The sequence below is a fragment of the Phalacrocorax aristotelis genome, chromosome Z, assembly GCF_949628215.1.
Source record: "Phalacrocorax aristotelis chromosome Z, bGulAri2.1, whole genome shotgun sequence".
Classification (NCBI taxonomy): domain Eukaryota; kingdom Metazoa; phylum Chordata; class Aves; order Suliformes; family Phalacrocoracidae; genus Phalacrocorax; species Phalacrocorax aristotelis.
This window is the reverse complement of record NC_134311.1, coordinates 2,289,836-2,317,166: the sequence shown is the minus strand read 5'-3', so window position 1 is coordinate 2,317,166 and position 27,331 is coordinate 2,289,836. Positions and strand designations below refer to the sequence as shown.

Sequence of the window (27,331 nt, the reverse complement as noted above, 5' to 3'; positions counted from 1 at the left end):
GTATAAATATTCATTATTTGTTGTACTGCTGTTGTATCTATAAGTGCTGCAAGGAATCACAGCATAAGCATTTCAACAACACGACCATGCAGGGGACTTGCTAAACATCACCTGTTCTGGCTGGCATCTGCATGGGCCAAGATGAAGCACAACCACCAAACCAAAAGTCCCTGAACCTAAGAGTTTGCAATCACACATTAGAGTAAGATTTCAGCCAACATGTAGACAGATATGGATATAGAAAGAACAAATGAGGTAGCATTAAGTAGTATCGGAAGCAGTGGTCATGGCAGTCTAACCATTGTCAAGCACTTTGCAGGAAATATCTGGCTGCAGTAATTTACATTATTTATTATTACCACAATCAAAGACAGCCTCAGGGACTCTGAGGCAAACATACATCACTCTAACTAATTCACTGTACTCTAAAAAAATGCAATGATAAATAGACACGTTTGAGTACAAGAATAATTTTTGATGAAATAGTTTCTCTAATATCAGTACTGCCCAAATACATGTAACTATTTTGTAGAACGGTATGCAAATATGAGTGTTTTGTCCCAAAAAGTAACACTAGTGATGGTATATCGAACACCTAGCTGGTCATTTAAGAAGTTATAAAAATGCGTTATAAAATTGAAATTCTTATAAAATTGAACTCTGACCACAGCAACAGCTGCTAATTTAAGCCAACACTTTCAAATTCACATTTTCATGTTTACTTTTGAGGATCTGGCATTCTGGAACAGAATCTGCAATCTCGTTCAACAGGTCTTTATTGATTTTTTCCTTTCCAAAGCACTGTAAAGCTAAGCTACTCGAAACACAACACAGGAGTTCACATCCAACTTGGTATTATACATGAAACGAAAAGCTGCCTGCAACACCTGAGGCTGAGCAGGAGACTAAAAGCAAAGCGCCTTTGAAGAGCCAGGAGTAGGGAAAAAGCTACTTACTTCCACGCTAAGAAGACATTAGTTAAAGCTAGACTTAGTGCAGCAGCTGCCGGAGCTGTGGTTAACACAGGCTGATGCTTCAAAGTTTCTGTAAGAATTTCCAGTTCCCGACGGACAATGCACAGCAGCAGAAATGGAAATGCAGGACGAACACTTGCAGCGTGTGAGGATGCCGACACAGGGCTATGAAGCAACCTTCACGCTGCAGGTTCCTGCGTTTCTCCATTTGTGCTATCAATGCCGCAAATACCTTAAAACAAATTAATATGCAGCTGAACAGAGGAGCCCGCCACCTTGACAACACACTGCAGCGCTTAATCTTTCCTCCGAAGTGAAAAGCTTTTATTGACAGAACTACACGCACATGAAGACATAAAATGCAAAGAGGTTTACAGTAAACACTGATTACGGTAATCTTGATCTTCGTGGATGACTAGTGGATGCAGAAATAACATTTTTAGCAAAACAGGTAAATTGCCTATACCTGCCTTATTGTAAAAAGTGCATGGTTTTGTCTTTATTTCTTATATTGCTGGAGTTACTGGACACCAACCCCTGCTCACAAAATACTAACGTCAGAAACCAGCCCAGAATGGTCTTATCAAATCGATTAAAGAGTGAAAAATGAGAAGCATTGGTAAACTGGGCTAAAAACCGCTAAGGGGATGAGCTGGGTATTGTCTCAGGGCTTAGTACAGTCTATGGTTGTTTCTGCCTCGTTTGTTATGAGCAAGAGACATAAATGTGTAAGAGTGGCAATTTAGTGTGGTGCAAATAAAGCTGAGAAAAAAAAATAAGTACCGAGAGAGAAATAAGTTGGTCCTTCCCTACGGCTGTCACAAGCCTCACTCATGCAATTACCTCTGTGCACAGACCCTGCAGTGTTGCGGAGCCCATTTAACCTCACCGGAGATCCTCCTGTTTGAACCCCAGGATCTGCTCAGCATGGGGTGCATCTGCAGCTAGACAAGGCTTTTCTACGGAAACACACAACTGAACTCTTAAAACAGCAGGCAGAAGTCACCTGTTAAGCAAAGCCAACAAAAACTACCACCTCCATAATCTAATGGGTAATTCGTGTTTTCCCTGGTATTAACACAAGTTTTTCAACAGGGGCTTTATCTGATGAGTCGGTGCAAGCACATGTGGGGGCTGGGCTGCACGCCTGCTCTTCCAGGGAAAGGCTCGCTGTGCAAGTGATGCGCTCACTTTCTTGGATCAGTGCTTTTAAGCAGATCTAAGAGTCCAGAATAACTTTACTTAAATTTACTGTAGCCCCATAGAAGGATTATTGATGCTATTCTATTACTTAGCACAAAGCAGCAGTCTCGAGGGGACTGTTTAGTACCATATTCTTGTCTTGATATTACATCAAGCTATGCCAAGGACTCAAAACCAGCAGGTAACAAGCTTTTCCCTGTTTTTCAGTGAGCTCTGCAGAATCTCATCTTTCATTTGTTTTGAACTGCAAGTCTCTTATGTGCATACAGAGAAATCTCTGGAAAAAAAAAACCCAAGCCTTAAAGTACATAGTGTGTGTTTAATACATGCAGGAACGCTTTTGGCTGTGTTTTTACTGAAAGGCTCAATGGATAAGAACCCGGCTCCTTGTTGGGACAAGTGCTGTCAGAAACAACCACCAGCCCCCCTTCCCCTCTCCCAGTTAAAGGGATTTGAAAAGGCAAAGCGGGAAAACAACCACTTTCTGAACCTCTGTGCAATGTGAGGGACTCCTTTTGGTGCTGACACACGCAAAGCTGACTGCCTTACCTGAGTTTGGACAACCACCACGATCTCCGCTCCATGCTCGCTCATGTACAGACTGAAACCCTACACAACCATACGGTTATGGCATGGCTCTCTGGGGTCTTTTGGAAGTTAGGGCAAGCGTACCAACAAAAAACGTGCTTAGGTGAAAATTATTTGCCATGACCATGGTTTCTTTGTTGACATACAATGGAGCTTACGGAAGCCTGGACATAGCCCTGGACAACTGGCTCCGGGTGGCCCTGCTTGAGCAGGAGTTGGACCAGATGACTTCCAGAGGACCCTTCACACCTCAGCCATTCTGTGAAGCCATTTCTTCCCTTTTATTTATTTATCTGTAAAAAACCCAAACACCTGCAGTTGCCCGCTAGAAATAATATTACTGATCTTTTCTGAATTCAAAGTGAAAAAAACCGAAAACAGTTGTGCTCGGCTTGCCTAAATGGAACAAAATGTTTTATATACCATACAGATTGAAGCTTGATGTTTGGTACCAGGAAATAGTATCTGACAACTCAATCAGGAGACTGTTCAGAGCTCTGCCAGCACCACCAGCATGGGTCATACCTCTCCCCGAGAATTAAGAATTTGTTTTTCTTCCACCAGCCGGAGATCACTTTATTCAGCCACATGAATTAATTCTTGCACTTTTTCCCTTATTACAGAGACATATATTCAAATCTAGGCTCTTCCGTGAATAGAGCTTTTCTTGATTACTGTCAACGTTTCATTCCATTGTGTCATCTTGTTTGTCTTTTGATGTTATAATTTCCTTATTTTACAATGTTTTAACTACATTGGCTGCAACTGTTAAAAGAATAACTAGTGATTTTGGGGGTCAGCTAGAAAGGCTTTAAAAGGATTTGATTAGGCAATTAATTTTATTAATGTTACAATAACTTCTTTTTATTTGATTATATAAGTGAGTGTTGGTGTGTATCCACTTTGGCAAAATACTGCAAAGTTTAATCTTCTCTCCTAAACACAGAAAAAAAATGGCAGAAACACATGAGCTAAGGAATGTATCTTATCCAAACACTAAGGTGCTCCCCATGAGGTGCTCCAAAATATTCATATTCAGGAAAACAAAGGCCATGTTTACCTGGCGAAATTTACCACAATGCCTTTCCTGGGGTAATGTTCAGGCCATTATAACGAAATCAAAGTAATTTAATTGCTGAATAGCAATAGAGATGGACACAGATCCATGGATCTGCTTTCCCCCATCCTCACTTCCAGCTATTCCCAGCCAGCAGCTGCTCCATTAGGACGGCTTCCCAAAGGGCTTGTGAACTCCCTGCTCCAGAACGAGGAGAAATGCGCAAGGTCTCAGAGACACGAAGCAAACCGCTATGGTTAAGCAGTAACACAATACAACCTGTCATTAAAAATCTATCCCATTGTCTGTGCCAGATTACAAGTTGACCTCAAGTCTCCTAACCAGTAAGACTCCCACCCGTACTCCATTTTATGTAATGATCTTTAATGTATGGACTGCTTTTAAAGTCTTCACCTTTCTCCATCCTACATTTGCTTATGCCTCAGGTAGGCAGGAAATGGATCCTTCTCCTCTGAGACAGAAGAGAGTCCTTCTGGTTTGACTCCATTAGGAAGATGGATTAAACCTGAAGGAGAAGATGACCTCAGGTCTAACAGAGTTCCTTAATGAGGGTTGAAACTAGGAGTTAGTTTTTTAACATAGACTGAAGGCTGGAGACTGACAGAATGTTCCTCCAGGGGAGGTGACAGTGCCACAGGTGAGGATGTTACCTGCTCAGTGCTCCAAAGCTGGACACCAGAGAGGGCTGTGAGCCAAAGAAGGAGCAGGGAGGCATGATTGCCTGGTAGAAGATAAATGGCAGAGGGAGAGTGGTGGACTCTCCTCTAATGAAGAAGAATGCCTTGTTCTTGTTGGAAAAATATGGGAAGGGTAACAAGATGGGTAGTGTTGAACAGATAGCCTCAACAGGAGGCCTAATGGAAGATGACTGAGCTGGGAGATACGTCTCTCAAGACAGCATGGAAGGCTTTTTAGGATTCCATATACCACACAGGACAACTCTGTTAAATGGAAAATTTTAAGGGACAATCCCTTCGGTGAGGCAATAACCTGTCGCAGGAAGACGTTGAACTGTGACACTAGCATGCAACCAAATCCTCGAGACGTGAAGGAAAGACCATGACTGTGGGACCTTCGCAGTACCCCACCTCTTGCCACAAGGACAGAGGATGGATTTGTTATGGCTTGCTTCTTCTGTATTGTTCGCACACCCCAACGTTTAATTATTAAAGTGTATTCATTCCTTTTTGTAACTGAGACATGAATGAATTATGGCAAACATTTTAATTACTTAATAATGCTCTAATCAAAAGCTTGAACTACTCTATCTGGAAATACAAGCTGTTTTTCCAGTTTGATGGCCATTTATTTCTCTCTAGTGATTTTTAAGGGAAATGCAAGTAAGAGACTGTGACATAATCTGGAGTAGGCACTGCTCACAAACAAACTGGGCTTGCCTGTAAATCCCAGTATGCGGAATGGCTGGATATCAGACCCTTTTTGGAAAAGCTGGCTCATGAGATGTGCCCAAGAGGCAGTTATTCCTGAACTTACTTCTCAGTGTAAACACAGGTAAAAGATGGGGTTCCAAGCAGAAACGAGCAGTGAATGTTCCTTCTGAAAAAGGCTTATTTTAAAAAATCTCCTCTCGTTGCTGATTGCTCTCACTGTCATTCATTGAAATACCAAGGGCAATGCTGCCAATATTTGAGTGTGGGCTATTTCAGTACTGCAATTCTCAGGAAACGAGTGAAATAAAACCTCTCACATTAAATACTAATGCTCCTACCTCTAGTAGCATTTCATAAATTTATTACAGATTACCCTAACGCAGGCGTATGCCATTGCTCATATAAACACACTGTAGGAATTATTCACTTGTTGCTCTGTAGATGTCTTACAGCTGTCCATGTAAGGCACAAATACAAGAAATATAAACAAGAACATATGAGAAATTGATAATTCAGCAGTAGTGACATAAAGCTACACTATTTTAAACTGCCCTTACGTTATAAAGAACCAAGCTGGAAATAGTTAGCTTCCATTTAAATCACTGTGCAAAACCTCTGACAAGAACTTCTAAAACATCAGTAATTGTAATCTAGTGACATTGTATGCATGCACAAAATACAAATAGCCGACTTTTACAGCTTTTACTGGCTGAAATCTTACCCCGTTTAAATGAATTCTTCTGCTAAAGACTTCAGTGTAGCTGGGACTTCATTGAGTTGAGTATGAACATTATGGCCACTATGACCCACCCTCAACAGAAATGTAAAATTAAGACTTATTCACACCCCTATTACAGTATCAGTCTGTTTTTTAAATAACACTTGGGGTTTCTTTTACAGAATACCTTTTGCAGTATTTACATAGCATGAACACAACCAAAGAGAAGAGAAGTTCAGATGGAGGGTTTTCAGTACTGGCAGGTGTACTGTAAATACTGACTGCTTGTTATCCAAGCCCCTCTTTACCCGACTAAAATGACCCCTATAACACGCACTCTTGCACGACAGCAACACAGACATCAGAGTTTGAAAGTTAATCCTGTTTTAAACGATTCTACTTCTGAACAATATTTTTCTTTTAAAACACAGTACTGTCCCCTAAAGGAGCAAAAAGTTGGTAAATGGATGTTGAATCTACGAAAATTTTAGTAATATTTTGTTTCCCTAAGCACCGAGGAGCAATGTCAATGCTATTGCACTGCGCCTGCACAGAGCTGATGATCTGCATGGTTAGATCCCAGCCCGCACCAGAAATGTGATTACAGGTCTCTGGTTGTTGCGAGCTCTCAAACAAAGTACCACTAAATTTTCCAAGCCTTAAAAATATCCTGCAGTAAACCAAATTTCATCTGCAAGGTTAGGTCTCATTAACAACCTCACAAATCCAGACAGATATGAATCTCCAACTTGTCAAACGAACAACTGCGTCTCACAGAGCAAGGTCAAACACTGTTCCAGCTCTTAAATTAATATTGTATAGCCTGTGTCTTCCTTTGAACCTGATTTTATATTCTACAGAAATACACTACCTATGGCTTTTAGGAAATCTGATAATCAAACATGAAATTTCAGTAACAGCTTTATGTATTTTACATTACTTTCCTACAGAGATTTGAGATTTTCCTGTTACACTGACAACTATGTCTACTTTCCGGAATTATTACACATTAACAGAAGTCTCTGTGTATTATTTCATGTACTCCTTATGATTTATGATTCATGACTCATTAATGAAAGAGTGTAGCCGAATTTTTCCAAAACAACAGAAATCTCACATCAAGATTCTTGGACACTGTAAATAATTTGCTACTTAAACTAGACTTTTGTTGATCAGGACTTGGGAAAGTGTCTTATTTCACTTAGCTGTACCTTTCATTAATGCACTTAAAACCTTCTTGCCTACACAAAGTTAGATATTTATTCGAGAATCTATGATAAATTTCCGAGTTTTCCATCACTCCTATTATCTTTCTTAAGCTCCTGCCTACAACGTCACCAATTATTTAAAGCCAAGGAGAAAAGACAACTAGAAAAATGTAACCTACAAGTAGACAAGAGAACTTAAATCCCACACAAAGAAAGCAACAAAAATAATTAACAGCGGGCTCTACAAAACAGCAGCAGCCATATATTTTCAACCATATCTCGCTGCACAAGGGTTAAAATGGATTCAGAACCGAATGCATTTTTAAGTAACCGAGCTGTTCCTGGGCACAAACACGTACACTCGCTGGCCGCAAGCAAAGCTCGTACCTGCAGAGACGCGGGGGCAGTCTGGCAGCATGGACTCCACCGACGTGTCCAGGGGCTCGGAGCTGGACACCCAGTTGCAGCAGTTCTGTAAGGGCAGGCAGGCAATTTTTGGGTAAGCCAAAAACTCAGGGCGAAAATAAACGCAGACTTTGTAAGTAAGGGCAACGATCCCATCGAAACACTCTAATTTATACGGCAGTCCCAACAGGGACTGGAAGGTGAACTACACTAGTTTATTCATACTAACTTGCAGTAAAATATCAGTTTCATTCTAAATAAGTAAAAAGAGTAAAAGCATAATTCAGGAGATTGATGTGCTAAAATTTTAGAGTCTTTAAGTGCTACGTTGAGTGCCAGTAGACTCAGGTGGGCGCTTGGACCAACTGGTGCCTGAATTACCCATTGCACATTTCAAGCTTTTCCTTTCTGTAGTTGTTAAATAGGTGTTGATACAAACACTGAGCCTGCTTGCTTGCCAACATCAAGAAATCGGAATTTTTCAGGGTGTTTTGATGGAGTATGCTGTGGAAAGAATGGCTGTGAAATCACAAAACAGATTCTAACTGAATGAAGGCCATCAAGATAGTGAATAATATTCAAATAATTGGAAATACAGCTGAGATGAGTTGGGCACGAACATTTAAAAATGCAAACACTGGTCTTTGGGGAATTACATTCAGGAAGCATTTACATTTACCTTTCATTCCTCAACCTCTGAGTAGGACGAATTTACCATGAATTTTTAAAATGTTTTGCTCCAAATGCTACCTGTTCAGAGAAGTCTATGAACTAAATAATAATTATTTTAAGTTAATAATAATTATTATTTTTAATTAATTATTATTGTCAGGATGAAATAATACGCTTTTAATAAAATACGCTGAAACTACACCAAATCTACTGAACTGAAGATCTAATTATAAAGTAACTACATTTTTAATAGGATTGCCAGCTGAACTATGAGATCCACATGGCTTCGCTATTACAAATCTGAGTTCTCCCTTTCTGAAAACCTGATTAACTTCGTTAAGGGAAAAATAAAAAAAAAAACAAACCAACAACAACCGCACAACTTTTTGGAAAGACCCAATGAATTTTCAGACAGATTTCTAAAAAATCATCCCATCAATCATGATTGTAAAAATGGACGATTGCTATTCCGGTAAACAAGCATGTATTGTGTATTTGTAGATGCTTGCTGCCCTAGTTGTGCACCATGGAGTCCGTCCTCACTGTGGAAAGATCCTTGACTGGTAGATCAAGTGTCTTATTGTATTTCCTTAATTCATTCTGTCTGGAAGAAGATGTCAGCTGTGTTGCAGTGAGGAGAGAATTTCAAAGGCTTCAGTCCCCACCAATAAAGGGCGAGGAATGGCTTTTGAATAGATTTGTCAAGGCAACCCTACTGTTCTGGGACCAGGGAGAGCAGGAACAACATAAAGGAAGGGTTGCTGTATAAGATTAGAAAGTGAAGTTCACAAAGCATGGCAGATTTTTGTAAGAAACAGTAGATCAATGAAACTATTGAACTCGATGGAAAAAAAAAAAAAAAAGAAAACAAACACACTACCCAGTAATGTAACTTTTTCAGCAAAAAATGGTTAAAATGGAAGTATTTCACAAAGGCTTTAAGGTTTAAAGTAGTAAAGCATTATACATTTTACAATTTGCATGTATAATTTTAATTAACTGCTGAATGTGAAATTGCAAATGTAAGATGGTAGAAATTATAAAAGAAGTAGAATTTTTATGAAGTATTACATTCATTTGAAATAAGTAAAATTAATATGAACTACTGATAGAACACTACATCAGAGAGCTGGAGATAATACAGAAGATTAGCACACAATTAACCAGCTTTTATATACAATGTGACACTTGCCTGTAAGAAATAAGTATTCTCGAAAGCAGTGTCAAGATATGTAAATGGATGATTTGTTTTATCATTCATCACAGCTCCTAATAAATTCAAAAATCACGACTTCTATAGGTACTAAAAATAGGCCACCAATGATACAGGAGAGATAGCTCCAATGAAGAATTACTTTTTTAACAATTCATTCTTTCAATGACAGCAATTAGCCCTACAGACAGGCAGCGATTAGGTGTATATTTTAATTATTATTCATTTTACCAGTAGCCTTAAACCTGATTAAAGTAAGAGATATCCAGGTGATATGCTAGTCTTAATACCACTCAGCCACACTTCACATATGTAAAATTCTTCTTTCTTATAGGAGATTTTCAATGCTAATGTAAGTTATGACACTCCATCCACTTTTTAGGCCATTAATCATTTAACTTATTCTTTAAGATCTACTTTCTGCAAATGAAATTAAAGGTAATGCACTTGTCTTATTCAGACTAAATGCTTAAAGAAAAATGGAGTTGTCAGATTCAAATTACTGGATTTAAAATTTCAGTTTTACTACATAACATATATTTTAAGGTTTTGATTTCCCATAAAGAAAACAGGGATTTTTCTGACAGACCCTGTAGGGGTTACCATTCTTTATATTTTTAACGTTTAAGTCAGAGCTGTCAGACTGCACTCCTGGTGATTCTCTATTCCCATCAGTCATGGCCTATGAAACCGTAAGGTTAAGTCGGAAACAGGCAGTCCATACACAAAGTTTCACCAAATCCACGGGAAAAAGTAAAATCTAACAAAAAGTTCAGAATACAACTAGTTTTAATTTGCCACAGGCACCTATTGTTTTAGTGCTTTGCAACGGGAACGTAGAAAACACGGACATGAGCCTGATCTGGCGAGGAAGAGACTCGTAAGTGGAAGTTTAATTGGTCTCACTTCAAAAAAATATGATTTTTAAAGTCTCAGCAGCCCCATAGTTAAATATGAAATGAATAACGAAAGCATGGCATCACCCTTCACCCGAGGGTGGAACTTGGTGCTTACTGGCCATGAACCAACAGCCCATCACCTTGGACCAACAAGCCGTTGGTGGGTGCTCGGCAGCGAATACTCTGACTTTTCACCAGAAAACCTCAGCACGCCTCAGAAGTAATTACACCTCATAACAGAGAGGAAGGGTTTTTTTTTTTTGCCAGTTGTACAAATCATCAAACCGAATCGCGAAATCTTAAAGGGGTTTTTCCACCATCGTCAGGTGAAGCCAGGAGCGCTGGGTGCGCCCAGGACTCGGCTCTGCCTATGAGGCAGGTGTGGGCTGCCTTGGTATGTGCGGCTGTATTGCTGTGCAGCAGGAAGAAACACTGGACTCGAGTCTTATTATTTTGACTGCTATCTTTGAAGTTCAGAAACGGCTTTAATCTCGGTTATTTTAGGGGCTGGTATGGGCACACAATTTCCACAGCTCTGTAATGTGCTGTCTTTCATACCCTGAAGGAATGGAAGAGGTCAGCAGACAAAGACATGTTTAGAGAGCCATATACAGATATATATACTGCAACTCTTTAAAAAAACCCGGCCTCACCTCTCGCATCCACTCTCGAATAGTTTTCCCAACTTCTTGATGCCACACGTTGTGCACAGAGTCTGTCAACGCCACAGCAGTTACCTTATTCTTTACTTCTGCCTCTCGTTGAATCATCTGTTAAAAAATATTGGCTTTAAGTTCTTTCTTTCTATTGAATAGAGTCTGCTTAGTCACAGATAATGATCTTAAATTAAAAAAGAAAGAGCAATACAAGTTCAATACTTGACTTCACTTGTTTTAAAGTTTATACAAATCCTAACAGCTCCAGAAACACAGAAAGACCTAATATTTTTGATAAAAGAAATAATACTAACTTTTAACTGACTGAACTATTCAGTCCTATTATTTTCCATGTGGCTTGACAATTCTAGGATTAAAGGTATCATAGTGAAAAAATGGAAGATTCCCTGAGGACACCTTTTACAAGCTTCTCCAAGTTCCTATTTCTGTGCTTCAGGGAAGCTGGTACCCGTGGTTCACTGTAAGCTACTCATGACTATCATCTACTAATTTTCAGTAGATTGCTGTAGTTTTTTCTGATGTACAATCTTACTTTGACTTGTATGGGTTTTTTTTCTTTTTCTATCCAATTTAGCTACCTCGCACTCCCACCATGGTCCCAAAATTCTTTGTGGTCTCTCTTATACATACGCTTACCCAGCTAACGCTGAAGCCTCTCAACATTTTCAGGATATTAAAGAGCCTCTGTCGCTGCAAATGACAATATGACTAAATAATATTAGTTCTAAAACCAATTAAATGATTGCTGCAAATAACACGGGCGAACTGACAAAGATGCTGTGGAATTCAGCGCTGCTCTGCAAGATAAAAGGGACTAGGAAAGAATAGTTTGATATCAAAGAGAGACAAAAAGGTTTTAATCTTCTGACACGAGTGACCCTAATTTGTAACACTGGATCAAAGAAAGTGTAATGAATTATACTTATAAAACCAGCATTTCGCAACTAGTGTCTTTATCACCGTGGTTGCTGCGCTAAAGTTATTGTATTTTTTTCAGCTTCCCTTTGTGTAAATGGCAACATATACAACATTTCTAAAACCAGGCATTCTTTGTTCATGCTCCGGTAACTGCCGATCAGCATACAGGCTGCACCTCCGAAAACACTGCTCTGACGGAGACCTTTGCAAGGGGGTAAATTACATTTTGCATCAGAAACTACAAAACAAACACCTCGATCTAGATTTTTGACACAAAAGTAGCATTTATCCATACCTTACGCGAAGCATCTCCGAGCTTCCTCAAAATACGACACACGGAAACCCTTTTGGCCAAACACGCTTACTTGCAATTCTCCATAACCGCCGTATGATATTCTGAATTATTGCATCTTGCCTTTTTGTTTTGGTTTACATTATGTGTATTTTAAAATCATGTAATGGAATTAACACTCTAAGGGAAAAACATCCACCGCTACTTGCCAGGTAATGCCAACATGGAGCTCCCTGTTCCAGACGAAATCAGGTGCTCACCTGCCCCAGGACTGTGTCTTTGGTAATGTCAGTATTACATGACTCAGGAGTTGAGCTGAGCCTAGGACATCTTAGGCATATGAAGAAACTCTGCATACTGTTTTTTTGATCATTTTACCCTCCTGTGGGGTACATTTAATATCTTGAATATTTGGAGGAATGGATGTTAACAGGTACGTGTGTATGGGACAAAATCACACATTTAGGCAAAATAGTGTCTATTGTAAGAGGGTGAGCTTCTTTCAGCTGTAACACAATACTGACATTTTCAGCCAAACGTCTGATACTGAGCATTAAATGTCACTGTAAATATAAAGATGGCAAACCTCCCTCCATTATGAAACCGTATGTAACAATAGCGAATCTCTCAACACATTCTTCAGGCCATTGCAGGAACCACTAGTGATTCTGCTAAACTGGGGATGAAACCCCCAAGCTCCAGAAGAAGGTGAAGCCTCAAAACAAAGGTTTTTACTGATGCTACAATCCCCCTCCCCAAACCTGGGCATCTCAAGCACTGATAAATGCTTTGCCTCTCAAAGGGCTGAGTCACTCAGACTTTTGACCAGCGTGGTTCCGCAGAACTTGGACTCATTATGAGTTTCTCATCTGCGATATTCTGTTCTATTCTATTCTATTCTATTCTATTCTATTCTATTCTATTCTATTCTATTCTATTCTATTTCTATTTCTATGCTATGCTATGCTATGCTATGCTATTCCTATTCCTATTCCTATTCCTATTCCTATTCCTATTCCTATTCCTATTCCTTATTCCTATTTCTGTTCCATTCCATTCAGTTCTTTACAATTACACCAGGCCCCAAATGTCATTCAGATCTGCCAAACATCTGAAAATATTGATTTTCAGACTGCAGCTTTACTGTTCCCATTATCAGGCAGAGCTATGTGCATGAGATGATCACCAAAGAGATGACCCTTTGATTGCAGAGGAAAGCCAGGGTGCTTTTGGGAGGGCTGCGTCTGGTCCTTTCTCTTACCCACCATCACAATGAATCATCTGTTTTACCTTAACATAACGGTGAGGTAGCATCACCCTCCTTCCCTAAACACGACAGCATCTGCAGAAAGGCCTTCTGCTGAAGGGCTGCAGGTCCTGCTAGGTTGTCAGGAGCTTGTGGTCCCAGGCTTCTCCTAAACCCAGCACCACATGCGGTGTGGTTAGGGGACTGGGCCCTCCCTTCCACATAAAAGCCATAAGAGTGGCTCAGAAATCCTACCAGAAAAAAAGCTCTCTGAAAGAGATGGTATCTAAAACCAAGACCATAAGCTACACGTGCCCAGCTCACACTAAATCTGCTGTATATTGAATAAGTTTTAGAAACACGCCATACATACTAATATTCCTCTACTAGTACTGTGCATTCCAGCATGCATTTGGCTGCACCGTCTTGTACAAAACGCTGTGACTTAAATGGGCAAAGGAGCAAAAATGTCGTTGTCCTTGAAGCGCATGTACCTGCCAATTACTCAGAGTTACTACATGCTGGGGGAAGCTTAAAATCGTCACCCGTTAGTGGTGTTCCAGCATGACTTTCTGGCTGGTCTTCAGAAGCAGTGCTAACGATCAGCAAGGGGAAAAAATATGCTTTCCTTTGGAAGAGCAGTCTTTTCTCAAGCTATTGTGTCCCACGCTTCTGTTCCAAAAACTAGCCATCCAGTTCATCCAAGAACATCACCTTTTTCTTCAAATCACAAGGAAATACAGGCGTGCCGTTCCCTCCTCCCTTTCTAGACCTAGCTCAGGTTTGCTCTTCTCAGTTTCCTTACGCACAGGGAAGAACTGGCAGCCGTCAATCACCATCTCTCCCTACTCTTTCTTCACACGGTACACACAGTTTTCGCTTTTCAGGTCATACATGATATGGGGAATAACATGCGACACCTGCCATGCTGTTGGTGATGGCTGCTCAGCTTTGTGGGTGCCTGCAGAATGGTGTTCTCTTCACAGAGATCAACAGAGACCGAGGCTGACAATGTGAGGTTTTTTGATAACTCAGCCACAGCGCTGGGGTCAGGACAAGGGCTCACGGATGCAGCAGCACAGAGGGATCGGAGGGATTAACTGAGCTTCAGTTACAGATTTCTCTACGACCAGTCCAGAAGACAAGTTTTGGTAGGCGTCCATGCCCTTATGAGCCAACTTGGAGAGAAACAGACAAAAACAATACATCAAGTGGAGAAAGGATCAAGGGTATAACCTTCACTTAAACAAGACGTCTAACATGGCCATCTTTAAGTGACACAGAAGTGTCACAACAGAGCATGCCAAACCGAGGATGCTTAGCTTCCACCATAACATCTAAAGTTCTCTGCTACCACAGGACATTAACCAATAACATCCAAGGAGAACAGATCCAGGCGATGCTTGAGCAGCAGACCCTCTTACCAGGAATGACAATTCATCCTGCAAGAAGATGCAAGAAGCCTCGACACTCGGTAAATGCTTCAGATTAAATGGATTGATAGCTCGCAGTTCAAACGTATTTATCTTTTCTAAAAGATTCACATAAATTTAAGATTTAAGTGAGCGGAATAAAATTCTCAGAGTGAAATACATTAACATCCAACACAAATGTAGCACCCAGCTGCCATTCAGATTTGATTCAGCTACAGACTTGTACCAAATTCCAAGGGAAGGATGCTACGGGATGCATGATTTACACTTCCCAGAACTAGTTTTATTCCATGCAGCCAGTAGAGTCTTTTAAAGTCGATATAGTAAAACTGAAGATACTTAATAGCCCACAGACTATTTACAATACTACAAATTAATTTTTTTTTCCACGATAATGGTGTTTTTTACTGAAGGAACAATTACAAACAAAGATCTAAGGACTTTGTCTAAAGTTAATTTTATGCCTTATACTCTTTGTACATCAGTAAATTCCATAGACAGGAAGCTTTCACAGCCTATTAGTTTCATTAAATAATTTGAATATACAATTCAATGAATGAAAATTTTGAATATACGTTACTTAATTCCTTGCTCAATGCTGATTTGCAAACCTTAAATTATCCTTAGCTGAATAGATTTTGTGGGAAGCCATCTCTTTGTGCACCCCTTCACTGGACGGCTTATGGCTCTGCCCACTCTGTCCTTACATTCCTTCTTCTTCTTCTTCCAATAATCCATTTATAGTCAGAAGTGGGTAAACCAGCACTTCTCTGGCAGCTAAACTCGTTCTCGTGTCTCTCATTCGCTCAGTACACCACTCTAGACTTTCCCAACCATCTTTTCTATTCAGGCATTTCCACTCTACCTGTTGTGTTCCTTCTCTGTAGTCACAGTAAAGTTTGGGTTTGTAATTTATTAACCTTATATTGTCACTACTTTATATTTGATCCCCTTAGAGTGGCAAGCCGTAGACCTGTGCTCGCTGCAACAGGTTAGAAAGCATTCAGGCACCTTTCTGAAAGTTGTCTCTATCCCAGTGTTTGAAAATTTGTTCCTTCTCTTCAGAAGGGAAAACATGAATTATCTGTTTGCACAAGCATTCAACTCTTATCACTTCCATAAGCAAGAACTTGAAACCCCCTAAAAATGCAGTCCTTAAATTAATATATATTAATTACCCATTTATTGGTCAACTTAATAAGTGTTCTACTGCTAAACCGTTTGTCAGGTTAAACGACAATCCTCTGAAAGTTCGTATTACACCACTGTCATAACTTTATGATGACAAAAGGTTGGTACCTTAATTATCTGTATTGTATGCATATAAAACATCTTATATATATTACATACGCAATATATTTAGTGTGTGTATGCATGTATTTAGAACAGATGATAAAATACACCTGTGGTATATATTTTACAGCGTAGCACCCTTGTCAACTGAAAGCATCAGTATGCTGAGAGGTGACTCAAAGGTCTGATTCTGCAAACATGAAAATCCATGAATATCCTAGACTTCAGGTAAATGGCCTGTGGGAGTAACTCTTTGCAGCACGGACTGCACACTCTTTATACCTATTCTAACAAATTTTAAATGGCTAAAAATCCAAAATTCTGAGAAAGGTAAAAGGAAGTTCAAACACGCCTCTTTAATTTTTACGGACTCAGACAATCAAATCAACCTCCATCACTTTGGATTTGGGGGATACTTAATGCTCTGAGATTCCTGGAGTTAGGTATGAGGAAAAATGGATTGGTAATAAAAAAATGACACCAAATTTTACTTTCTCTTGAACTTTTGGAAAAACTTTTAATCTATTCCCCTGTCTTCTATCACGGTGTCAGTTACGGCATGGTGTTTACATGGCATGCACTGGGCTTGAATCGGCATGTCTTCAGTAAGCATTTGGCTTGGAGCAATATGAGTTTGATGCCAACTGGTCTCCAGTTGCCTCATACTGGTCTGAGTCTCTAAGAGGTTTTGGCACACGCAAACTGAATTCCTTTCAGAGGAAACTGAACTGGAAGCCTCTGTCCGAATGTCCTCAATGATTTCCAACAGTGAAACAAATCTGCAGTATAAGTTCTGGTGGATCAAAACGGGATCGGCTGGGCTCTCAAACATTTGTGAAAGCAGTGGTAGGTGGGAAGAGAGAAGAAATTATGTGCCAGGAATGGTGTGCGAGAGAGCAATTTGTATTTAACACTTTTGGAAGGATGTGCAGATTCTTTGTTAGTAATTTAATGTGCTCTCTTTGGAGCCTGGTACGTGTCTATGGTCGTTCAAGGTCCTCTTCAACTCCCCTTTTGCTCAGGCTCATACAAACCAAGTAGCTGGTCTATCTGAGTGCTAGCACTTGAGCTATTGCCTCTTCTCAGTTGAGAAAGACTCCTCTTCACCATGAAGCACAAAATTCTGTTTGTTTGTAGTGAGAGTTTGTCAGTCTGGGATTCCCAAGACCTTTCACTGCTTCCTGGGTAGAATTCCTGAATTTCTGAAATACTCTCAGTTTTTTTTGCGTGTCTTAAAATGGAATTAGATCCTCAAGTCTTCACAAAAAATTATTCAATAGGGAGTAGAATTACAGAGCAGCTACACTTGAACAGCATATAGCAAAAATAATAAATGATCCAAAGTTAAACGAGTTCCTGTTTTCAATTAGCAACAAGAATAATTTTCCCTAAATTAATTCAGACATGTGATAAAATCCCTGCTTGCAGTAGACAAAACATCTGATACACAGCAGTTTTTAAACAGCAAAAGAAAATATCTGCAGAGATACAATCATGGAACGACCACAGCTGAGTACTTTCTGATATTTTGTTCAAAGATCTATTGGATGTTACATCTACAATTGTGATAGCTTTCTACAGCAATAAACCACACTGCAACAGTAATAATAATGCATGAACATATTAAAACAGATTGCTTTAGAGCATGTGGAGTCTAGGACTTGTCACAGTTCACAATGTAAAACAATTTCTGTTGCAGAACTTCTACTGAAAATTTCCACACATACCTAACATTGGGAATGTAAGTTCTTAAAATCAATCATGATTAGAAAAATACTTAATTCTAAAATAACTCAAGATTAAAAAAGCATAGGGGTCACCTCCCTTATGCATAGCTCAGCAAAAAAACCAGCAAAAAACCTCTGTACACAAAATTCCACCGGTAATATTTTGTGAACAGCGCAAACAAGACTCACGGCTCTCTAGCATAAAAGCCTCAGGCTTCAGCTTTATTAAAACTTTAAACTTAATAATGTAATTCTCCCACTTCTCTTGTCCCTAGGGTCTTATGACAGAGAGTTTACAGAAAGCAAGCCTTTGAGGACCCGTAGTAACGTGGAGAACACCAAGTTCCCAAACACAGGCGGTTGTGCTAATAGGTGACTGCGGGTTGGGATGCTGGCTCACCTCACTCACACACCTCCCAGCAATTTATCTAGTACGGATGAAGCCTCTCCGTTCAACAGAAAGCCCATCACATATACCATAAACTAGTAAGGTACCCTGTGGGTAAAGATCCATCAATGGGTCTACTACACCTCACCCACAACAGCTCAAACCAAAAGAAGCTGGTGGAAGGAGCATCCTCCACCGCCTGGAGCACAAAACATCGGCATTCTGCAGGTAGTTTCCTTGCAGACCAGAAATGTATGTTAGACAAGGCAGCTTGGTCAAGCTCTTCCCATCAAAAGCTCTACTAAAGAGAAGAAAAGCCAACCCGTTGTTTTAATGCATCTCAAGATATTTCATCAGTGAAGGCTGCTGAGAGTTTTATCTTTGGGCTGCGGGAGAACCACAGTGATAACCAGGAAAGAGGTCTGGAGCAGCTTGGTCTGGCTGGTGTCAGACAGCTGGTACTGCCTCCTGCCAGCAGCAGTCTGCCGTCCCAGAATTGGACGTGAAAATAAAGTTTTGAAGGGTCAACAACTCCCACCTATCTGAACCAGGAACAGAGAGTGAAGCGTGATCAGTTTAACCTGACGTTCCTATGCTGCTGACTGCAGCAGGGAGACATTGGCTTGCCTCTAGCATATGAACACAAAAATGGTCTGGTCTCAGGAACATGGAGCTCCAAACAGGCCAACTCATGCTGCCAGGAAGAAGCCCAAGTTAGCATGTATAGTACGTGGCACAACTAATGCTGAAGAGCATCTGATACTTGAGCTGGGTTGTTTAAAGGTAGATTGGGTATGTCCACTGCAGTACGCGAGCCCCAGGAAAATCATATTTGAGCCATCCACGTAGCTCGTAAGAATGAACTGAAATTAAATGAACTGTGTTCCATTTTGTGTTCACAGTTAATTTGGACTTGGGCAGTGGAAGGTGGTGTGAGCGCATCATCACGCCTAAACCTCCGGCACGGCAGAAGGTACTTCGCTGCTCTGGCTTTACCACGCACCTGTGTCAGGAGCATCCTCGTCACAGAGGTGACGGAGGTTTTCTGGCAGGAGGCTGCATCTCCTCTCCAAATGACAGGAGCTCAGCCAGCAAGAGCAATCCTCTGTCCTCTGCTAGAACCGCTACACAAAACCTGCACTAGAGGTTCTGCTGACACAGTTGTCTTGGCTGGGAGACATTGGCTTTTAGCTGATACACCTTTGCCAGTAAAACCTTATGTTGTAAGTCATAGATTTGCTTTTTCTTGGTTCACCTGGATTTCGGAAGCACGGGATAGCTATTTGAGTGCCACGCCTAGTCTGAAATGAAAGAATAAGGTAAAATAAAATAAATAAATAAAATAATAAACAAAAAACTGTTAGTGAACTACCTCAATCAGAACCATCTAGACCCATGACCAGAAGTTCAAAGTGCTGTAGCATCAAGAAAGGTCGAGATCTATGTGGAATAAAAAGCAGAGGTGTCTCTGCTTGAAACTGGGCGTGCTCTCAGCCTCTTGCCCCAGACTTGCTAGCCTGGGCTCAGTTTCTCACAAAGACTTTCTCAGCCCTAGTCAGCTCTGAGCATGGGCAAATCACAAGCCGCCATTTTGAACACGTTTCCTTGTTTGAACGTATGTTGGGTGACGGTCTTTCAGCCTGACCTTGCAGTCGTTAGGGACGGTTTAACATTTGAGAGCAGTACTTGGTGCACTGCTGACCCCCAGCAGTGACGCACGGCTGACGTTGTACCAGAGGTGCCCCGTCGCACCCGAGAAAGGTGCTGAACACCGCCTGAGACCTACTGGTGACCAAATATGAGTAAGTTTTCAAACCCCGCCAGTCTTCTTGCTGCTGATGGGGACTGTAAGAAGCTCCAGGCTCGGGAGGAGCAGGGTCTCGCAGTGCAGACAGATGATTGAGTTACGGTGACTCCTCCAGTCGCCGCCTGACAGACTCGCCGCGGTAGCTCGCAGCTTGTACGGGCTCCACTGAAGGGTGGCAGCAGGTAGAAGCTGGGTTGTTGATGCTGCTGCCAACCTCGGCCATCTGGCCCCCCCCACATGAGGGATGCGACTGCCCCAGGGCAGAGACACTCATCTGCTCCCCACTCGGGCACCGTGCCGCCCCCGTTTTCAGCCCTGGGGATTTGAGCCTGGTCAACATCTCCGAGGTTGTTACTTTGGGTGATTTCAAATCGATTAGGATGCGGGGCTGGACAGAAATACACCCTTCTTACACCAGCAGAGACGGTCTTCCTATGGTACTTGCTTGAGCTGAACATCTTTTAAATTACAATGGACTGACTTTGCTGTATCTAAACAACCAGTATGCATGTAAAACGGATCAATAAAACAAGTGATTTACTCTTAGCCTGTCTTGCTGGGCTCCTCCTTTGCATCAGGTGGGAAGAAAACCTCTGAAAAGCCCTGAGCCAGAATATGCAGGTTCTTGGAATTTTATTTACTCAGATAAAGTTAAATAAAATACACCAATCTTAAATCTTTGTGATGACAAATCAGTTGAAATAAACTGCTCCTGAAAATCAGTGTGTAACAAACCCATTAATACACAGGGCTTGAAAATGAAATGATACAAGGCATTGGAGGGTTTTTTTTTTTTTTGATATTTTGCCATCACGAAGGTAATGGTTCATATCTAATGAAAAACGTGGCCTGAAGTAAGTTATGGAAGTAATTTTCTCATGTTTTAATAAATGTGTAAATCCAGAACTCAGTCTACAAGTGAACAATCATATTAGTTAAATGAATGTGAAACAATCAAGTAAATAACTGTTTTTACATGTTAAGTATCAAATACAACAGGGTAAAATGGCATTACTTCTTCATTGCTTCTGCCTGAATGGTACAAGGAAAACTTTTATTACAGCTTTATGCAAATCTCACGCTGGTGCATTTTTCAGTGAAATAGTTTCCTTATATTTCATTTTATACCTAGAGAAACAGAGAGAATTGCACTGGTTTACCATCAAGAGGGGGAAATCCTCCACAGATTTCTGGGTGTTGGCTGAGCAAGGACCAAGTATTTATTTAAGCAGTTGCTGCTATTTTACCATGTGTGTATGCAAACATGTCAGCCTATGTATTAATTTTTATTAAAAGGCCAGACTTTAAAAAACAAACAAAAAAAAAAAAGAAAAGAAAATGGAAAAAGCTGAGTGTTAAGGTCAGCACCTCACAGATGGACACGGAGTCTGACGCCCTTGTTATTTAAACACAGGCAGCTGGATTTCCACTTCAGCCTGAGCATAAGACAACACTCGCTCTTCCTGTCCTTTGAAGCCTCAGCTTTGACTCTTGCAACCTCTCAGTAACTTCGGGAAGGAAAAGTCTCTCCACAGGCAAGGCCTCTGAGCGAGAGGGTATGTAAACTGAAACTTTTGGGGTCACACAAACTCATGGAGATAACTCTCTTTGCGGTTAGGGAATGGCAAATTGTGATTTATTATTGCAGGCAATGACAAGAGAGGAGCAGCAGCTTCCTTCTTCTTTCCCACTAAAATGCTGCTGCCACATTGTCGTGGTTTTAGCTGGGACAGAGTTAATTTTCTCCAGTGCAGCTGGCCCAGTGCTGTGCTTTGGACTTAGTATGAAAACAATGTTGGTAACACACCAATGTTCTGGTTGTTGCTGGGCAGCGCTTGTACGAGTCAAGGGCTTTTCCAGCTTCCCATGCTCTGCTGGGAGCACAAGGAGCCGGGAGGGGAGGGGGCACAGCCAAGGCAGCTGATCCAAACTGGCCAAAGGGACATTCCCTATCATGTAACGTCATGCCCAGTGTGTTAACTGGGGGCAGCTGGCCGGGGGAGGGAGGGTCAATCGCGGCTCAGGGACTGGCAGCGTCGGTCGGCGGGTGGTGAGCGGTTGCATCACTTGTGTTTCCGTTTTTTTCCCTTTTTCCCTTTTCACTATATTATCATTATTATTATTATTATCATAATCAATATTCTAACCATTACTATTTTATTCTAATCATTAAACTGTTCATATCTCAACCCACAAGTTTTTTTGTGCTTTTGCTCTTCCGATTCTCTCCCCCATCCCGCAGGGGTGTGTGGGGGGAGCGAGCGGCTGCGGGGTGTTTAGGTGCCGACTGGGGCTGAACCACGACACGCACGCACGCTCCTTTGCCGAAACAGCCCGTGCACCAAACAGCAGAGAACCAAATTACGCCAAGCAGACCACAGTATCACAGACATCGTCAAAGTCTGAAAAAACAGTAAAGCAGAAGGGGAAATACTGGGTAATTTTTAATCAGGGCTCTTTATCTGATGTTGGACACGCCATCAGATATCAAACAAGGTTTTCCACCCAGTCGTGAGACGGGAAGTAGCAGCAAGGCTAAGAAGGTTCCACGGAGGAGAAAATCTCTCATATGCAGAAGGGCTTTGTGAAGCAGCCTGAAGGATGTATAACTAATCTAATATGACAAATGGTTCATACTAAGATCTTCCAATTCAGAGTACAGAACACGCTCTCATAAAGAGTACACATTCATAATTAAACATCTGGTCCGTGTCCTGCGCTGTACTGGCAAAGGAAGCCCAGACCCTCCACCCCCTGGGGACACTGGGCATGGACGGGCTCTCCAGCACATCTGGAGAGCATCGACACACATCCTGCACCTCAGCACCCCGGGTACGGAAACAGAGTGGGGGGCCAGGATGCTGTCTCCCTGCCATGAAGTCCTCCTTCGTTCATCCTCCCGGCCTGCTCAGTGATGTAGGACCCGCGTGGTCATAAGCTCACTCACATCATTTATTGCTGTGTAATGCCTCAGGAGACCCATGTGCTACTCGCTCCGCATCGCCCTCAGCATCAGCCCGACAGCCAAATACCACAAATCATCCTTGAGTACTTACGACATTAGTCAGAGAAGCGACGCCAGGTAGTGATGAGTCAACAGAAGAACGGGGAGTGTAATTTCTTAGCGTAACGAGTGCTGTTGTGCCTACGTGTCAGGGCAATCGATGCTGCACAAAAGCACTGAAAAATCCCAGCTTCCCATGTAGGAAGGTACTAATTTATCACATGCAGTTCTTCTTTAGTGAAATAACCTGAGCTGTCGTACTCACAAGCCTCGATGAGAGACTCTGGCATGTTAAAAGTGGTGCACGTTTATTTTTGTGGTTGTTAGGAAATGGAGAAATCACCCTGAAAATTTTGGATCAGACTCTGCAGTGGGTGGTTGCACCAGGTCGCCAGGCAGAGGCTTTCCTGTTACTGCCAGCCGAGGCACACTGGCTGGCTCCTGAAACCGGGCCCGCTAACCAGCGGGCAAGCTGGGAGGGCACGGGGAGCACTGGGCACCCCACCCCCCCCCCGCCGCAGGGGCAGCCAGCTGGGAAAGGTGGCTGTGGAGAACGTCTCGGGCCACTGGGTAGGACCTGAAGGAACATCAGCCTCGTCCTGCGACCACGGGATCTCCGGGGAGCTGTCAGGATGCCCCGGGACTGCCAAGATCAGCCAGCCCTGCTCTAACACACAAGTGATGTCTGATAAACTTTCTGCGCTCTCCAAAGTTTCTGGTGCGCTTTGAAAGAAAGCCTGCTGTGGATTTAACTACTTACCCATCTTTTTAAGCTAAGAGCTCATCGTTTTTGACTTAAGAAGTCCCACTTAAAAAGAAAAAAATAAAATTCACAGATATTGTGGGAGCCAAAAGACACTGTGTGAAATGTGCAAATTCTGGCCCTCATTAATAAAACCCGAAAACGTTAAAAACATTGGTTAAGGTAGAAAGTCAGTCCCTCTTTCCCACAGCATTTCATGCCTGCTTTGTGTTATATATCTACCAAATGATAAGCTCCTTGAAAGAGAACCATTTTCCTTTTGTTTGGTCCTGAACACACAGTTGGAAGTTCAAGCATCTAGCACACAGAGAAGCATTCCTATATGCTCTTTGCCTAATTTTAAAATAAGTTAAATAGAATATACATAATAGCCATTTAGTTAGATCAAAAGCAGCTGGAGCCACCCCTGGTGTTTATTTCCAAACCATTACACATCACTAGCAAGATATTCCCCGTGACCCTCTGATCTCACAAGGTTCATAAGCAATGCTAAAACCAAAAGCAATTGTGAGCTTTACTTCTGCTCCTTTTTCCTCCAAAGTCGTCTTCAGTGATGAAACGCACCTGGATAGGTTTTTCCACCTCTCTATTTCACCACCAGGACCACCACCACAGCTTCCCCAGGGCAGAGCGAGGTCCCGGTGAGCAACCCCCTACCATGGGGAGTCTGACTGTACCCCTACCATCGGCTGGAAGTCGTCGCGTAGCTGGACCACAACACCAAATACTGTTCACAGCTCCTGTCTCTGGAGCCTTGACATCTGGATTTGTCCTCTTACAAAGATGATGCCCTGGTCTCACCTCCAGCACTTGGAGAGATAAGCCACTCACTGGACGCAGAAAGCTGAAGGCTTCGGGAGGGAGGGGCACCAGTGGAGTGCATCAGTTTATAACGTACTTCAGAAACACATATAGTGCTAAATCACACTTCAATCCATACGCATGCTCTTAGAGCCATGTAAAGGTCCTTTTAAGCTGCACCAAGAACCATCACTCTCTTCCAGGACAAATGCTGTGCTGGAAGGCTACCCCAGTTTAACTAAATTCCTTTCTAAACTAACGATTAAACTCAAAAACCCTGAAGTACAGAGCAACCTTGCTCTGCTGAGCCCATCCTGAGCCTGTTTACTCCCAGAGCACTCCGGTGCAGCCCTGGAGCAGAGGACCTGAGCTAACTGCTGGAACAAAACAAGCCTCCCCCGTGGAAAGGGAGTGAAGGTTCACACCATGCTTGAAAGGAAGCTTTCCCAAGCTTAAGAGCAGCTGTGCTGCCTATTTTTTGTTTAAATTTTTTTTTTTTCATCCCCCTGTAACCTTTGTGTGAACTTCTGGAATGAATGGCTTTGGCTGACCAACCTGTACTCCTGGACTGAACAGCCCTGCGAAGCTGGCAGTCCTTCACCCTCACCCGTTTGTACTGCTAACCTTGGATCGGCCCCCTGCTCATGGGGAGGGAGATGAAGGTGCGAGCAGGCTCGAGCAAAACATTGCGAGCAGCTCACAGAACGCCCCGGTGCAAGGACACGGAGGGAACGGCTCCTGCAGGGGCTGGGGCACCCTGAGCTTTCTGGTGGGACACAGAGGCTCCTCCGTGGATCTCCAAGTCATTGGATTTCAAAGCATTAAGTGCCGATGGTGTGTTTTGCATCATTAATACATAATTTGGGATTTTTTTCCACCCCCTGCATTTGCTGTGGTTTTTGGAGAGGGTCACATCGCAAGCCAGCTAGCTTGGCCGCTGAAGGCCAAGTGTGAAAACAGTGGCAATAAACCTCACCTGAGCCACTTCTTGCAAAACACAGATAACGCGCACGTGTTGTGGTACACGGGTTTTATCGGCACATGTTTTCAGTTTCAGTTTCAAAGGTGGCAGCCGTGTATCCCACTCGCCGGCACCCCACCAAGCTCTGCTCCGTGCGTGCACGGGCTTTATCTATCCAGGTGGAGTTGTTACCGCAAATTCCAAAGCGTGTGCAAGTAACAGGGGAGCTGGCTGATGCGATAGGTTTGATCCAATGAGGCTTGGGTTGATGAAATACCACTTTGGAGCGATGAAATATCTAGTTCTGTACAAAGATATCCCCTGCAACGTACGTGCAGCGCACCTGCTGTCGCAGGAGGAACACGGTCTTCCTCTCGTTAGTTTTGGGGAAGAAGTCATAGTTTTGTAATGGGTTGTGTGCATCCCTATGGACTTACAGACACCTCTAACTTGTCAGAGTGATTTCCACAGAAACGTACAGAGCGCACAGAGCAGACAGTCATCGTTTCGGGTTCGTGTATTAATGAACCAGAAATTACATCCCCTTTATAGCAAGTGTCCTCTAGCACTCCCCTACCTTAAGGAAAATAGCACTTCAAAACGCTGACAAGAGCAAAGTCTATAAACCTATCATTTAAATATCTGACAGTAAGCACCGGTAAGAGATGGCACTAGAAAATGTACACTCGAAAGGGCTCTTTTGCAGGTACTGGGGAATTTTCTCTGTTTTCCCTTGTTTTCAGTATTTCATTTTATAAAACTCTTCACCATTTAGCTGAGCGCACTGAAGGGTATTAGTCACGTACAGCACGAGAGCCTAACAAAGTTGCAGTCTCATGGCTTCCACAGAGTTACTGCAGCACTAGAACCATCAATGAAAATGTTTTCACACTCTATATGTCAAAATCAATTTTACTAATAAGTATGATATTTCTCCTAAGATGAACAAATTTACTAATTTTCTTTTTAGTTCTTTTTTTTTTTTTCAATTATAATTTTATCTATTCCAGCCTAATATAGAAGTAAATTGGAGTGATACCACGCGGCTCAAGTTATAAGATATCAGTGTAATTCTTAAGTAAGCCGGTAACAATTTTTTACGAAGCGATGCTAGTGGGAAGTGGCAGTGGCAGTGCTGGGAAGCAGGGTCTGCTGTTGCAGCCCAGAGCAGCTGTGACAGTGCAGATTCAGCTGCACTGCTCCGCTAACTTATTAAAATTGTTTCCTGGAAAATAAACCACCAAACCCTTCGATGCGTGAGCGGGTCGTTTATTCCTGCTTCGAGGGTCCGAGCTGAGGCTCCCAGCGCAACGGCTAGGAGTGGCTTTGACCAGACACTGGGTATGGATCACTAATGCACTGCACAAAGGCTACTGAAAAGCCATCAGCTGGGAACAGCTTTTGGTCACTCCTAAACAGGGGGCAGATTTGAACCAGTGACCTAGAAGTGAAAGACTTTGTAATCTGATTACCAATCCCTTGAGCCATCCCATCCCTCCCCTTTCCTTTTTTACTGATAAGAGAAAAAGAGTCTTATTACCTAAGCAACTTTTGTAGCCTGTTAGCAATGCAAAAGCTTTCATTTAGCGCTTAAAAAGGAAAGTCTCATGGGCACGCTTATTAGCCCATCTCAAGCACAGGCTCTGTATTATTTTTCCCTATTAATTTCAAA

At 42.1% G+C, this 27,331-nt stretch overlaps 1 protein-coding gene across 1 annotated transcript in view; it reads right to left on the bottom strand.

The window, feature by feature from the left end:
- ARB2A (ARB2 cotranscriptional regulator A) overlaps window positions 1-27,331 on the bottom strand; it is a 275,407-nt gene that overhangs the window by 66,707 nt on the left and 181,369 nt on the right. Inside the window, exons 9-10 of the mRNA XM_075078204.1 lie at window positions 11,003-11,119; window positions 7,548-7,632 (exon numbers count right to left, since the gene is read on the bottom strand). Coding sequence (XP_074934305.1) covers window positions 7,548-7,632; window positions 11,003-11,119 — 202 coding nt within the window. The remainder of the gene's footprint in view (window positions 1-7,547; window positions 7,633-11,002; window positions 11,120-27,331) is intronic.